This window comes from Mytilus galloprovincialis, chromosome 6 (assembly GCF_965363235.1).
Source record: "Mytilus galloprovincialis chromosome 6, xbMytGall1.hap1.1, whole genome shotgun sequence".
NCBI classification, from domain to species: Eukaryota; Metazoa; Mollusca; class Bivalvia; order Mytilida; family Mytilidae; genus Mytilus; species Mytilus galloprovincialis.
This window is the reverse complement of record NC_134843.1, coordinates 99,498,890-99,515,920: the sequence shown is the minus strand read 5'-3', so window position 1 is coordinate 99,515,920 and position 17,031 is coordinate 99,498,890. Positions and strand designations below refer to the sequence as shown.

The 17,031-nt window shown below is 31.0% G+C and overlaps 1 protein-coding gene across 12 annotated transcripts in view; it reads left to right on the top strand.

The window, feature by feature from the left end:
- Window positions 1-17,031, top strand: part of LOC143080929 (FH1/FH2 domain-containing protein 3-like) — a 77,087-nt gene that overhangs the window by 54,846 nt on the left and 5,210 nt on the right. For 8 of the 12 annotated variants that reach the window (XM_076257097.1, XM_076257101.1, XM_076257095.1 and 5 more), the window contains 14 exons: window positions 682-776; window positions 1,489-1,694; window positions 2,267-2,446; window positions 3,010-3,185; window positions 4,273-4,587; window positions 6,347-7,368; window positions 9,402-9,557; window positions 10,105-10,290; window positions 10,802-10,921; window positions 11,493-11,654; window positions 12,214-12,335; window positions 13,751-14,018; window positions 14,454-14,589; window positions 15,142-15,309. In XM_076257097.1, coding sequence (XP_076113212.1) covers window positions 682-776; window positions 1,489-1,694; window positions 2,267-2,446; window positions 3,010-3,185; window positions 4,273-4,587; window positions 6,347-7,368; window positions 9,402-9,557; window positions 10,105-10,290; window positions 10,802-10,921; window positions 11,493-11,654; window positions 12,214-12,335; window positions 13,751-14,018; window positions 14,454-14,589; window positions 15,142-15,309 — 3,312 coding nt within the window. Of the gene's footprint in view, window positions 1-681; window positions 777-1,488; window positions 1,695-2,266; window positions 2,447-3,009; window positions 3,186-4,272; window positions 4,588-5,404; window positions 5,645-6,346; window positions 7,369-9,401; window positions 9,558-10,104; window positions 10,291-10,801; window positions 10,922-11,492; window positions 11,655-12,213; window positions 12,336-13,750; window positions 14,019-14,453; window positions 14,590-15,141; window positions 15,310-15,915; window positions 15,951-17,031 lie in introns of all 12 variants that reach the window. The other 4 variants (XM_076257099.1, XM_076257098.1, XM_076257100.1 and 1 more) reach the window with 3 other exon arrangements.

The window sequence follows — 17,031 nt, the reverse complement described above, 5'->3', positions numbered from 1 at the left end:
TTTGATTATATCAAATCTCCAATCTAAATGATCCCAAAGATAATAGTCAAACTAGGTCTGTTTATTTGTAGGTAATAAGGTGGTTGTAATTTGCTTGTTTGTGTTCAGTTTTCATAGTATCTGATTAAAATAAAGATTAACTGAACACCGAAAACCTGCAAGAAAATGAGGACAAATATAGGTTTAACTTTCCTAATAACATGTATAAAAGAAATAAACAGAATGAATATTAACCCTATATGAAAAATAAAATCACAAAAATACTGAACTTTGAGGAAAATTCAAAATGGAAAGTCCATAATCAGATGGCAAAATCAAAAGCTCATACACATCAAACAAATGGACAACATTGGCACTCATACCACATCTTCCTATATTTAACAACTGTCATATTCCTGACTATAATACAGGAAAATATTTCAGGGATCCGAGAAATGATTGGCACAGTCAATGCATGTGAACAACTTGTAGCTAAAAGACTGCCTTAAGACTCATTGTCTCAGAAACCTCACCCGTTATACATGTTATATGCAACACCCCCGCGCCATTGGTTTACCTTTCATATAATTGATCCACACACACAAAACACCACCCCTTATGAAAGACTAGAAATAAATCCCTATAGTTTAACTCTCAAAATGTTTGGTTTCTGATTTTAAACATGTTTGTAATATTTTCCAGGTTTGAGTCCTTGGACCAACATTATGAGTATTTTAGATGAGAAAGATGGAGGTGACACTGAACTCCTTATATACTCCATGACATTAGTAAACAAGGTGAGGAGACAGTGTATACGTAGAAATAATGGTTCTTTTTACAAACTTGAATGTAAAATACAGAATCCATCATCAAGTAGACACCTTGATGGCCAATAGTTATAAGTATTACATATATTCTATCACTAGCCTGTCAATTCTGAGGTTATGAGTTGGAACCCTGCACTGTCAGGTGCTGTTGTTTCCAATCTTAATCGACTAGAATTGCCAGTTTACCTGCCAAATGTCACGGTTCTCTCTTGGCATTCCGGCTTCCTCCAACAATTATAAGCTGGCTGCAACTTTGAAACTCAAAGTGCTGAAAGTGGTGTTTTATCACCACTTTCAATCTAATATGTAGCACCTTGCTTTGCTCTAAATTAATTGAAAGAACAAGAAATAAAAAGTTTGCAAAATGCATCATACATTTTTTGGCACAACTCTCCACCAGATGCAAAAAATTACCAACCATTGGTCACTGTATTGCAAAACTCATACCACATATTCATATTGCATAATTATTTTACCATAAATCTCTTACCAAATACCCTTTTGTTACACTTGATTTTGTTCACTTTATAATTTGATACACATAACTTTGAGATTCTAACAGAATATTTCACAGATAATACCTGTTCGAAGAAAAAAGGTACAAAATCTAAATATATTGTCTTGCATTTCTCATGAAATTTAAATCAATTATTGAATAGTTATTCCTATTTTTCAATTTAAGGTCTTGAGTGCAATCCCAGATCAAGACACATTTTATGATGTAACTGATGCTCTAGAAGAGTTAGAAATGGAGCGTGTTACACAACGACATATTATGAGAAACGGAGCAGACTTAGATCTGATTGGTCAGTTCCAGTTATACGAGTCGGCACTTAAACATGAAGATCAAGTGGAAGAAGAGGAAGAAGTACAGGGAGAACATCTCAGGTGAAAAAAAAAACATAAATAGTTATTTCAATCAAACTGATTTACATATTTTTTATTGTCATTAAAAGAATAGTTTTAATTGTTGAATGAAATTAAAAACCATCATGGGTTTTTGATTAGCCAAATAAAGAATTTGTGATTATATTTCTACATTGAAATCATATATTGAAAAGTACACATTTTCACATCAATAAGTAAAACACAGTCTTCCAGGTATGTCACTCATAGAACTGCCTCTGTGGACTCATGTTTGCATGATCCTCTCCTTGGCAGGAGGTTAGGTCAAACCAGATACTTTAAAAATAAAATTGCTTTTTACTGCTTTTCCAACCAATCATATACCATTTAAGAGTAAAAGCTATGACTGTGAGTCATGGTATGGTTATACTTTGTGAGCTAGCAAGATAAAATCTGACTCAGAGTGCCAAACTTGTTCAAAGCAAGGTTTTTATATGTTATAGAACGGTAGTTATCTCCCTTTTATCTGTTTTGTTTTGATTCAATAACCCGTGCAAGGTAATAGCTGTTTATTTTAAAGAACTATATTATAACAAAGTATACATTTATTTTAGACGTACTCCAAGGACTAAGAGTGATGCAGATGGTGTTAGAAAGAGCAGACGTTATTCTACAGGAATTCAACAGAAGAAATTACAGGGAAAGAATAGAAGTGTTCCTTCATTGTTGACATTACAAGATGAGAAGAAACCAGCAGCAGAACGCTACGCTGAACTCAGAAATCAATCTATACAGTAAGCTATTCATTTATTATTAGGTCATTATCAACTACACTGCAATTTTCTGAGGTCGTAACTTCATCTTCAGCTGAACTTTCACAAAACAAAGCAACCTGAACTTGGGATCCTGTAAATATTAATGTAACTAACAAATAACCAATAATTCAGTAAAACAATAGGCATGAAAATTTAACAAATCAGGCAACAAGAATTTAAGTGAACTTTAACTAGATCAATTACTGATTAATTGGTTAAACTCTGGAATGTAGTCCGTTTTAAGTAAGGACTCATATTGTGTGGTATTTTTCCTGTTCCATGGGATGTTGCTTAAAGGTTCTTTTGAAAACCTAACAAAGGCAGTATGAATTGATGAGTTATCTGACAAGGGAGATAATTTATAACAGTTAGACAAGGGAGATAATTTATAACAGTTTGGCAAGGGAGATAACCAGGTTCAGTAAGTATGTATGAAATTGAAGATTGTTTTAAAGTATAGTATATACATATATTTTTTTTAATTGTCTTATTAGGTGTTTTAAAGTATAGTATATACATATATTTTTGAATTGTCTTATTAGGAATGCCTCATTACCACCAGAAAACATCCAGGATCAAATGCCTGACCCAAACAGAAAAAGACGGACAAGGTTAGATGAAATGATACAAGATGTAGAGCCGCCAGACAAATTGGCAGAAATGCCGAAAAATATACAAGTTAATGGTACAGCAGAACTTAGTCCTAAATCACAAAACAGTAAGTTCAGGCATTCATTAATATTTAGATCATTAGAAGAATTGAATTTATACACTTGTTGGCTTTGAACTTATTGACATCGTTCATTCAAGAACAAAATGGAATAAAACACGAAAATATTCATTGTTTCTCATGAAAAATTAGGAATGTGCTGTTCTTGGATGAACCATAATTTGCAAACTTAAGGCATAGGTATATGTTTCTGTGGCTGTTGAAATGATTGCATTGCTTTTGATTAGAGTAAACAAATGGCTTATTTTTAACTGCTTTATTGATAAATGGTTCTTCAAATTTAAGCAAATTAACAAAAAATTTGTCAATCTCAGCATTGTGGCTGTATAAATATAATAACCTATTGCTTTTATTTTGAGTTTGCAAAAGTAAGATTTGAAAGAGAATGTTTCTATTTATGAGTGTTATGAACTGTTTTCTTTTGAGTTTATTTATGATTTGTTGTGCACCAGTTTCAGTAGTTTTAAAGGTTACACAATGGGTTAATCTTACTTTACAATTATCTTAATAATAACAGAAATTACTTCATTTCTTCAAACCTGAAAAATCTTTTGAATGAATACTGGTGCTAACATCTTTTGAAAGTAATAGCTTATGTATAGTGGTCACTTCACTAAGGAGCACTTATAAGATGGGAAATGGGATAATTTCAGTGACCATTATAAATAACTATTACATTTTAAGCATGTATATTGTTAATGAAAATTATTATTTTGTTGATTTCAATCTGTTTTATTTTCAATTATGAGTTCTGTAAAACAACTTATTTACATGGATATCTTTTTTGCATTCAGCCCTTTTTAGCTAACTTTTCAAAGATTTATTTTAACGAGTTTCTAACTTTCTAATTTATCCATATAGTTTACCCTTATTTATATACATGTTATTTTCTACTTAAAAAAGTGAGAAAAAACCCAAATTGCCCTTAAAATCAAGTTGGTTTACAGTACTTAATGAGAAAATATTGATTAAACACTATCATTGGTCAAACATTGATACATAAAGTGTACAGAATTAAGTAAGAATACTAGATATCAGGATTTAGACTTGTACAAGAATCATGTGATATGTTTAGGTTCTGATGGAGAAAAGACAGATTTAGATTTGATTGATGAGACCATGAAAGAGGACGATGATCTTCTTTCACTGGCAGAAAGTAAGGCTGATGATTTAGTTTCGCTAATAGACAATAGAGAAAATGATTTAGTTTCTATAGCAGAAAGTAGAGACGATTTATTATCAATAGCAGAGAGTAGAGACGATTTATTATCAATAGCAGAAAGTAGAGACGATATATTTTCGGTCAACGAAAATAAGGAAGATGATGTGTTTTCGGTTGAAGAGAGTGCTAAGGATGAGGATGACAAATCGTCTCCTTTTGATTCCAGTGGTAAGGAGTTGTCTCCTCCTAAGTAGACACTTCCAGATCACATGACTTTTCCCTACACTTTTTGAATCACAGTTTTGTGACTGATCCTTTTTACATTTTAGATCATGTTTTACCAGATTTTCAAATCTGTTAACATTTTGTGGCTTTTTTGCTATGATTTTATTTTGTGTATCATGTATGAATTAGATAAGCATTCTCTTATTATACTAAAATGATTTTTTTTTACAAATGAATTTCATAAATTGTCTTTAAAATAATATAAAATGTTACCTGCATCTAATTCATACATGTTACACAGATTTTATTTGCCAGATAGTTTTGCATTATCGGTTTTCTCTACATTTATCTTGACATTATTATTTATTATATGTGAATTCATGATTTACAATGACAGCAATGCAACTTATGATAAGAATAACAACAGATATGAAATTTCATGAAAACATAAAAACAGAAATGAATGGAGAATTTCTATCCACTTTTTGTGATTTTGATATTCATTTTCCATAGGGTTCAGATATAACAAAAAATCTTGCTTTTTGCATACATTCTATACATTCAGACCTGTTTCACAAATTTTTAATAAACTTGCTAGAATTATGAAAGCTACATATATCATTTCTTTTATCAAAATCAGAAATATTGCCCAATTGCAAATACTTTAGCTAAAGAAATTAATCACAATAACCGTGTAAAACAGAAAAAATTGCTATTTGAATTATAAGTTGCAGTGTTGTTAGTTATCCTTGGATGAGTTTGGCTTTTATTGTCACTTTGATTGTGTGAATCACTAACACAGCATGGTCTGATCCTACAGATATGACTAGAACACGCAGAGATCGCAGGGAGAGACAGCGCTCATTTCTTAAAGATCAGGAGCATGAAAATATTCGTCAACGAGTTGTCAATAGAAATGGAGATAGGTCATCTGTTGCCAGCAATTCATCAACTGACACATGTAGTAGTGATAATAATATGCCTCCTGCGGTGGATATACCGCGGGAGACTGCAACCACTAACTATTCGCAACCTCTAGGTGAAAATGAAAGACTGGGTGGTAAGGTTCTGACTAACTTTTCCACTGTTACTAATACTGCACATTTTAAAGTTGAATGATTTATATAAAGGTATTTTTGGAAGAAAAATTCCAAATAGGAATGTTAAACAGTAAATAAATTCTACCCAATTTTTTACATACGTTAAAATATGACAGTGGAAGAAAAACATTACCTCAGTCGTGACAGTACATGTACCAAGAATATATAGAGAATACATGAAAAAAAATATCATTGAGTGCAATAGCAGAGTGAGCATAGCAACATATGATTAGTGTACACACAATTGTAATAGTAAACTAGTTACTAGAACCGTTAATACCTTAGTGTGGCTAAAAAGTTTTCTAGCTTAATGCATAGTTGAAAGTATAGTATTTTACAGTTTATATAGTTCTCCTGATTTTGTCCAGGACCATAAGTTAAGAACTTTTACACTTATTAAAGTTGTATGATGATATTTATAAAACTTATTAGTTACTCTATATTATACCTAGGGGTTTTGGTTAAATGATTGTCTTCATGGAAACTGCTATTGAATGAAGGATATTTTTTTTTAATATATTGACAGATTGATATGAGGAATGTATTAAGTTGTTATGAAATCTTTGTATGAAAGCATTTTTTTGAATGGTAAAAGTTGTTAACTATAATCAGCTTCATTTTGTTTCATATAATTTGATTGGTTCTTAACTTGTTATTTTCAGATGATGGAAGACAGAAGTCTCATGGGTACTCAATAAATAAACAAAATGACATTGAAATGCGTAATAATAAATATAACGAATCTCAGAACGCTTTGGAACAAAATAATAATGAACTTAGTCCTAATAGTAGTAATAGTCGATGGTTGCAGTACATGCAAAAAACTAAAGAGGAAGAAGACAAAGCGAAGGAACGAGAATTAACAGAAAAATTACAATCACAACAACATCCTGATGTGGACGTCCTTAAAAATCGGGGGGAGAGTGTGTCAAATCTTAAAGATGCTTTATCACAAAATAATGGTGGAATTCCTATGATGAAACCTCAAGAAAATTATGATGACAATAGAATTCAGTCAAATATCGATAGATTTCAACAAAAACCTGAAATTCAAAATGGTAGAGAAAAGCAAGCACCGAAAGGTGATCTAAGTGGACTTATATCTAAAGCTAAGGAGGGACTTGTTGTAAAACCTAATGAACCTCCAAAACCTAAACCAACAACCCCTGAAATTGTTCTAACAGAAAGTGATTTACAATGGGACAAACTTAAGAAAAGATTACATCGGCCATTAAAAATAAAAGACTTAGATTTTACAGATTTATGTGATGATGAGGATATAGACGTTTTTGCTCCAGTGCCGTTTGCTGGAGGGCCTCCTGGAATTGGTGGTATACCCCCTCCCCCACCACCCTTTGGTATAGGTGGTCCCCCTCCACCTCCTCCTCCTCCTGGAATGGGAATCCCTCCACCCCCAGGACTACCAGGAGGAATTCCCCCACCACCTCCAATGTTTGGTGGAGGACCACAAAATAATGTAGATTTAAATTTGCCACCTGCACCTGGGTCAACATTAAAAAAGAAAAAGAAGACATTAAAACTTCATTGGAGAGAGGTTAAAACAGAACAGCCCCACCCTATAACTAAGGGAGACACTGTATGGAAGGACCTTATTGATGTTAAAGTAGACCCTGATAAACTGGAACACTTGTTTGAGACTCGAATGAGTGAAATCAAACAAAAGGTCAGTGTTGTTTTAGTTCATCTGTAAAATAATACAGTTTACTCAGTAATTCATAGCTACTTTTGTTGATTACAATAAAAATCTGAAGAAATCATTTTTTTTTACACCTGCTTTAAAAAATAATTCCATACTTGTTCAGCATTCATATGGTTACATTGTTACTTAAAAAAAGAGGCATTTCTGAAGAAAAGTCAAACTTTCCTTGAACAAAACACTAGGACTTACAAGAATTGAATTCTTTGATGGAGGAAAAGACAGAGCAGTTTATGAAGGCAATCTAAAATAGTAAAATGCATTATTTGAATTAACAAAGATAATAAGGAATATAAAATGGTTTCTTTATGCTTTAAACTTAATAATACCATCATATAAAAAAAAATCAGTTCTTTTGTTGTTGTTTGAAATGTTGTTAAAAAAGTATGTCATTTAAAAATTTTTTTTTTAGTAGAAAGTTGTAGAATTAAGAATGCATGATCGTCAACTAATTCTCAAACTTTCTTTCAGGAAATCATTGTACTTCATTATAATCATGATAATAATTTCACCATTTTTCTATTTCATACTGTGTGTTGCTGTCTCTATTTGGTCATGGTGCCTAATTTGCATAAATTCTGGCTATTGCATGTATATAATTTAACAACAACAGGATGTGGTAAGGATGATGGGATTGCTTTCTATTTATACCAGTTTGACCTTTGCCCTTTTATTTTTACCCATGCCATTCCTGTAGAAAAACACACTACCAAGTAATGTATTGAAAAAAAAAATATGTCCGATAAAGTTATAAGTTGTAATGTTCTATCCCTGAAACTGTTTTCCTTCACATAATTCATAATTGGACAGCCAACACCAGATTATAATTCTTGTTTGAGAACCAGTTATTTTATCCTATGAAAAGAAAAGAGTTTGATTGCATGATAATTATTAGTCTAAAAAATGTGGAAAATTTTGTTAGACACCCAAAGTTAAAAAGATATAACATAGATCTAGTAATATTTAGTAAAGCAATAATCTTGTAAGACTGGAGCAAGCTGTATGCTGTTACAAGAGAATAGGGGCAAAGTTATGTCTTAAAAAAACTTTCACTGTAAAAAGGGCTTTAATTTTTTGCTCTCTTAATAGTTAAATTTGAAAAGATGATTTTTGAGATGTACTGATATCTAAAGAAATACTAAATGGAGCAGTTGAAAAGGTGACAAGATGAATATTGTATTGACTAAAGCTCTCATTTAAATGATCTACCACAAAACCTAAAAGCACAATTAATAATCTCCTATGTTCATCACTTGTTGAAGATTTTACAACTAAATTCAAAATAAAAAGAAAAGTTTATTAACAGTTGATATTTCTAACTCACCAAGTGTATTCCTCTTTTCAAACTACTGGTAATTTTGCCAAAGTGATGCTTTTCTGACCAACATGTGATCTTATAACTAGAATAGTTGAGTGTGTACCCTACAAGCATGTTAGATAGTTCACCTTTGCATGATGTGTTCCACTAATTCTACTTCCTGAGCCCCTTACTTACTCAAGAAATGATTTTCTGCTTGTTTGCTTACAATCATTAGACATTAAGAACATGATAACCTTGGAGTTAAAAACAAATGACAAAGAACTCTTTGGATAGATATTCAATTTACATATAAAATCATATTCCATGACACACAGAAAGCACATGTTCATGTAAACAGTTCAACTACAAGGAAAGTTTCCAGTCAAAAACAAAAAAGGCCATACACATTTTTAATGGACATCATCTTCAGTCTTCAACAATATTAAAACTGGACATCATTTTTAGTCTTCAACAATATTAAACTAGGATACCATCTTCAGTCCTCAACATTATTTTAAAAACAAGTACATCATCTTCAGTTTTCAACAATACCAAACTTAGTGTTCTCAAACTTTACATAGTACTCAAGTAGTGCACATTTTTTTTATGGCCATGCACTGTATCCTTATATATATTTGGCACCAAGGTTCTATTTTTGTTTTTAAGTTTGTTTCATTGTCAATTTACCTATTGTTTCCAGAAAGCTGAAGCAGCTGGTAAGAAAGAAATCAATGTTCTTGACCCCAAAAGGTCAAATGCCATCAACATTGGTTTAACAGTTCTACCTCCACCCAGGACCATCAAAGCAGGAATCTTAAAGATGGATAACTCCATTATGAACAAGGAGGGTATTGAGGCAAGTATTTAATTTGTTGCTCTGCCATGAAATTGTTTCAGGCATATGTTTTTGCTTGTTCTCTTATCCATTTAGATTTACTCTGGGAGCTTGAACATTTCTTTGTTTGTACTTTCCTGATAGCTGGACAGTATTCAGTTTTATTTCATTACAATAAGGTAAAGCTTTTCCTTCTTGCAAAGAAAATGTATAATTAAAATAAATGTATATCTATTAAAATTTTTAGCGAATATACATTGATCATTCTCATTATCTCCTATTCAAAAATAGATAAGCATATAAATTGTTTAAAAAAAGATTTATGAATATTTACCTAAAATGTCAACAGGAATAAAATCTCCAACTAAGTGATATCTTTGATTGTTGCTGTTTTGATAGGGAAGTTATATTTTATCCAATTTAATGATAAACACAGAATTTGTTAGCAACATGATTGATTGATTTATTAATAGTATATTAGATTTTATAAGAATCCTATAGAACATAAAACCTGAAAAGGAATTTGAAAATTACAAATGAAAATTATACTATTACTTAATTATTACAGAAAATACTAACATCTATGATTCCAACAGAGGAAGAAAAGGGGAAGATTTTAGAAGCTCAGATGGCTAATCCAGACATTCCCCTTGGAACAGCTGAACAGTTTCTTCTAACCTTGTCATCTATTAGTGAACTACAGGCTAGACTGTCTCTCTGGTTATTTAAATTAGATTATGAAGTTATTGAATCAGTAAGTGAAATTAACGGACACATCTCTCTGTGGTTTCAAAAGGAAGGTTATAGTGGAAGATGTAGATATCACAATAATGAAATATTAGAAAATTAACATATATGAAAGGAACATGACTTTTATTGCTACTCTTCACCTTGACTTGAAGTTTTTCAATTATGAAGCTCTTACCTTGTAACAAGATACATTATTATAGATTATTAGGTATTCTGTGCACATATCTGAATATATCAGCCACCTCTCAAACTGTATTTGAACAAAGAAGTTTCACAACTTTTAAAAACTTGAGAGAAATAAAAACCTGAAACAAAAAAAAGCTGTGGTGTAATTTTATATATGTTTGATATGAGGTTACTCTAGGCTTGTATGTAGAATGCATTGAACCCAGACAATCAAGTAATACATAATATCAATGAAAATTGTTGATATACATAAAAAAAATCAACAGTATTATATAAATCAAGTACAAAAATGTATGAAGTTAACTGCTACTTAAAATATTTTATTATAGGAAGTTGCTGAGCCACTGTCTGACCTGAAGAAAGGAATAGATGAACTGCGGAACAATAAAACATTTAAATGTATTTTATCAGTTGTATTAACCATTGGAAACTTTTTAAATGGAGCCTCAGTAAGTACTGTTTGATTGGTTATATTATGTCTTATGTCAAGGTATGGACTGCAAGATTATTGAGTACTTAATGTTTAGTGGTGAATATTTAAAAAACATTTATCACAAATGGCTTGTACATGAATAAATTGCCAGTACCAAGTCTGGAATATGACTGTATCCATTCGTTTAATGTGTTTGAGCTTTTGATTTTGCAATTTGAAAATGGACCTTTCTTTTTGAATTTTCCTCTTGAGGTCAAAATTTTTGTAATTTTACTTTTTAGTAAATTCCTGACTGGAAATACAAGAAACCAAGAACTATATCATGTATCTTTTTGGAAAAAAGGTTTAAAACATGGATCTCTTTATGAATAATACTTTCTTGTGAAGTTTCATTTGAAATTTTGAAATTATTTTCATTAATAAATTCAATCTTGGAACTACTTTGATTAAGTACTTTTCATTCAATAAACTTCCTACATTTGATTCATCTTTGGCTTATATTTCTATCTATGCATTTTAAATTTTTCACATGTTGCCTTTCAAGTTTTATTTCAAGTGTGATTTATAACATATTTTGTTTATTTCAGGCGCGAGGTTTCAGTATCGATTATTTAACCAAAATACCTGAAGTCAAAGACACTGTACATAAACATTCATTACTTCATCATTTGTGTAGCATCATTAACGAACAATTCCCTGATACGACAGATTTATATTCAGATATAGGAACATTAGCTAGATGTTCACGGGTAAGTCTGGGTTTCTTGCTTTTAAATTTCCAAAAACATCCTAGAATCACATTCATTTATTGGGACATTATTTAGATATTTACAAGTATTTATAGTTTCATCATTGAACAATTCCCAAATACAACAGTTTATTATTATGTTTAATTATTATCTAGTAGTTAACGGGGCAATTGGAAAATAAATGCATCTTATTTTAATACCTGCCAATGAAGTAGAAGGGCATCATGTTTTCCAGTTGTATGACAGTTTTACATCAGGTTAAAGTTTTGGTTTAAGGTAGGTGGAAGCCATATTATCTTGTAATAAAGATCTTGTACATATGTTTGTTATTAAGTAACCATTTGTGGTGTGCTATGGACACATATTCTTGAATTTTTGCGAGGAGTTTCTTTGCAATCTTTGCAATTTGAAAGTTTTAACACATAACTTGCAAAATAAAACCAAATCCCTAATTACTATTTCTGAAACAGAACTAAAAATCAACATTTTTCTAAAGTATGGTCTCTAACCTACAGGACAAAAATGTAATTGTATAGTGTAATGTGTTTTCTTATTTCAGGTTGATTGGGACGAACTTGCCAATAAACTGAACCGATTAGAATCAGATTGTAAAGCATCATGGGATCATTTACGTGCAATCGCTAAACATGACGGAAGCTCAAGTTCTAGTATAAAGTCAAAGTAAGTCAGTTATATTGTTAAACACGAAGGAAGCTCAAGCTCTAGTATAAAGTCTAAGTAGTCAGTTATTGTTATTGTGTATAGTAAATGTTTGTTGGCAAACTGGCAAGTCTTAGATTTAAATTTTAAGATTCCTGCAGGAGTAAGTTTTAAACTGGTGAACTAAATTATACATATGAGTTATCAAACAGCAATTACTTTGTCTGGTCTTTAATATTAAAGTTCATGTTCATTTAAAGCAATAATGAAATTAAAGCATCATTTTAGGTAAGTTAATTGTATACTGCATTTATATACTTTCTGATTTTAAGAAAATTTAGATGAAAACATGACGTATAAAATAAAGTAGAATGAATCAAAGAGTAGGAATGAAACATAGAAATAAGAGGAATTATGAAATTAAGAAAGCTAAGAATTATGTTAGATTACACTAGATAATGATTTCTGTTTAGGTTTAGTACTCCAAGGTTTGTATTAAGTTCTGTGTTGATTTATGTTACATTGGCACATATATAGTATTTCCATTCATGGTTTACATTGCACATTGAACACATCTTTCCCATATAAAAATTGATGTCACTTACAAGAGAAAAATTTAAGTAATTAAAAGAAGGCATTTCAGAGATCTGCAGCTTATTGAATTCACAATCTTAAGCTTTTTGCAAAAAATATGATAGTCATTAATTAAATGGCAGATTGCTTCCCAGATAATGTACACCTTAGTAAAATGAAATCAATTGTCAATCAATTGGCCATTGTGGTATGAAACATTTCAAATTGCCATCATCTTCATTAATCAGAATTGACTGGAAAAAAGAATCATATTTTGTTTTTATTAAATATATAGTGTGTTTGGATTTTTGTCTATCTGAACTAGCTAACAACATACTTACATGCTATTTTAAATCATGATGACACGGAAAAAGAATAAAAATCCACTTCATTATACAGTTGATAGTTATTTTGATGTGGCAGACTGTTTTTTACTGTGTTTGGTTATGGTAAATTGTTTTGTGTCTTTTACTGATCACCAAATAAATATTAAACATTTTACAAGAAATTATTGAAACAAATTTTTATAATTTCGAAGTGTTTTTGTAGGACCTATTTATAGAATATAACCCAAGTTAAATATAAACTGTTTTCATACGCAGTTAAAACACCAATAACCTAAGATTACTATGAGCTGTTTATATTAGCAGTTATTTACACCCCAAAAGAATAAAGGTAAACATTTATTGCAAGTGAACTAAAATATTCATTTAACAATTATACAATAATGAAATTTCATGAAACAATTTCCAGGATTAATTCATTCAAAAACAAGATTGGAATAAATATGTAATTGTGTCGAAGAAATGAATGGTATGCATTTTTGTAAAGACTTTTTTTTATGTCTATGTATTTCTTTACAGATTATCAGAATTTTTAGCAGATGCTGCAGAAAGAATTATGATATTAAAAATTGTACATAGAAGAGTATGTCACAGGTACACTAAGTTATTATTGTACATGGGATTACCTACACATACAGCCAAAGATCTCAAAGTTAATGCCTTCTGTAAGATTGTCAGTGAATTTTCATTGGAGTATCGTACAACGAGAGAGAAAGTTATACAGCAGTTACAGAAACGAGCCAATCAGAGAGAGCGAAAGAAAACCAGAGGAAAAATGATCGTAGATGTATGTATATATGCTGATACATTAAAAAGAATAATAAGTAAATTTCATTTTAAACAGTTTTATAGATAGGAATCACCCTTCATTAAATTTGACGGTTTTAAACATCATTTGTTTTGAAATTTGTTTGAAGATCTGTTTTCTTTGTTTCATATGAAGAATGCAACTAAACAAATCAAAATGATCATGCCTAAAATTATGTTAATAGCATATGGTTTCATTAGGTTAAAAGACAAGTTAAGGTCCAGAAATTCAGAAATTGAAAACACTTTAGTTTAAAAAGAATTCATCACTACCACAACAGCTCCCAAAGACCTTCATAAACTGATATTTTACTTGTATACTTATATTAAGATAATAAGTGTTACAAGATTTAGTTTAGCTTGATGATTTCTAATTTAATGCCATTGGTTAAACTATGTATAAATCTTTTTCCAGACTGATAGATTCTCTATGACAAATCCAAAGGAAACAACACACAAGGATGATGAACTGCAGAAAATATTATCTAATGGTTACGTTAGTTGTGATGATAGAGGCTTCCCTGGTCAGAAACACAGAAGTAGACGACCTTGTAAGTATTTGGTCCCTTTGAGAAAGGTTTTAATAAAGAGGAAATAATACCCCTCAAAAAGCAGAATATTCCTTAATATTTACTTTTTCAAATTGCAAGTCAACCGTAATAGGTAAAAAAATTGCTGTGAATATGCAGTTGTATCTTGTCAGTTGATTGTCATAATAATTTGTCTATTATAGAAAAGGAAGGATAAAGGGTATTCATCCATGTTACAAATCAGCACATCTACTGCAAAAAAACACAAAAAGCAAACAGCGCTTTCATTGCTGTTTTTCATCGCATAGTCACAGTGAGGCCTTCAACACAGAAAAAAACTCTCAATGGTTTGAACAGATTTCTTAATGTGGAATTACATTGTGGTCAATCATGTTAAAAATCATGCTCATGTTTTGGTTTAGTATAAAGCAGGGTTTGTATACATATAACATTAACATGTATCATCCTGATTTCTAGCTATATAGTATTTGCCATTAGGTTTAAAGCATTTGTCAGTCAATATATATAATGATATTTTTTAATCAGTTTGTAAAATGATCTAAATTTTTTTAGTGGACACTTTGAGTAATAAAAGTTCTCGTGGCTGTGTAACCACAGATTCTGAGATGTATGATACGGGTGATGATGATTTACTAGAAGCATGTGTTCGTACCGCAACGGCAGCACCAACTAGAAGTGCTCCGAGGGAGAGGAAACGGGCCAAAAATCACAGAAAATCTTGTATGTACTAGGTTATATGTTAATAAACAACACTACAAAATATCAGATTTTGATAAATGGCTTATTTATAAATCAACAGGAACCATACTGTACTTTTATAATCATAGGATGGTTATCACTGAAACATTTCTGCATTCACCATTAAAAATAGAAGGCAATTTTGTTAAAGGTAGATATAGGACAGTAAAAAGAATTTATATAACTGGTTTGCAGAATCTTCCTGTGTTGGAAGTATAAATAAGCCAGTATTTTTGGAGGTGGCTATTAAGAAATCTTTCTGATATTGTTTGGAAGTTTTGAATACCCTTTGTAGGAGTGTGTCATATAAGAACATGTAAATATTACGGATTTTCTCTGGACAATAATACGAGTAGGGAAATAAGTTTGTAGGGAAATAATGTTGTCTCCTCTATGGTTGGGTTGTTGTCACTTTGACACATTCCCCATTTCCTTTCTCAATTTTATTCTTCATCCTACAAAATCAGCCTATTCAGTCAACCAAAGATAGTTGTGTCAGCCAATAAAAGAAAAAAGTTTTAACGCCCTAAACCAATGGTTCCATATTAAATAATGCAATAATACAGTAACACAATATTACTTTTGCAGCCGATCGTAGAACGTCATTCCTGTGGTAGTAATTGGTAGGTCCCAAGTTTGGTGTGAAATTTACGAAATTACGGTGCTCCGTCGGAAGTAATGCCGTTGTCAGTTGCAGATTAGTCAGTTTTCACTGAAGTTTTACAGGCAATGCATAGCTGAGCCATTAAGACCGATATAGTTATGGCCATCTTTTCTCAATTGACAACGACAATACTTCCAATACAGTGCTGTTACCTTTATTCTAATGCAATACATGTACTTGTTCAAATAAACATTTAACTGCAACTCTTCAACATAGAAGTCAATAAATTAAGTCTGTCAACTGCGGATTGAAGCTCATCCAAGCCATTTCTATTGCATTAGAATTATATGTTTATTTTTGCTCTGTCAAAACTTCATTCTAAAATTTCTATAGCAATTCTAAAAAAAAAATTTGCAACTACATGTTGGTTTTGATGGAGCAGAAATATTTTATTTTAAGATGATTTTGAATTTTTTTTCTGGCCAACTTTATTTGAAGAATTTTGAATGCTTTCAAAATGATTTGGCTGTTTATGTAGCATGTCCTGATTTAGTGTACTAAAATCTCCCAGACTACCTCATTGACCTCTGAACTTTTGAATATGCAAATAACTTTTCCTATAAATAAGTTCTTATCTTGAGACTTACCAGAGAATATCTTGTTTTACTGACCTGTCAACAAAGTTGAATGTGTGTCCCATAAAATCACTAACTTTAGAAATATATTGGATTCCATCCTTATATATATGGTACTGTCTATAGTCAGTTTGTGTTAACTTTTGGTTCGTGAAACAGCAAAAGATGGGGGAAAAAAGTTAACCATTTCAAATAATTATTGAACACCAAAAAATTAAATCAGCAGACTCACTTCAAAAATATGTTTTTCCGTACCATGAAAAAGGCTTTCTTGGAAATGTATGGTAATTGATACTAAAAGAAGACTGAAGATTCTTACAAATAAGATTTCTTTTAATGTTTATTATTCAACAGAATTGAGAAGTAACTGGTATGTGTTTTCAAAGTGTATTTGTCAAGCTTTTATCAGAGAAAATAACATGTAAAGTTGTATAAATTGTATGCATGGGAAGTTCGTGCAGTAGT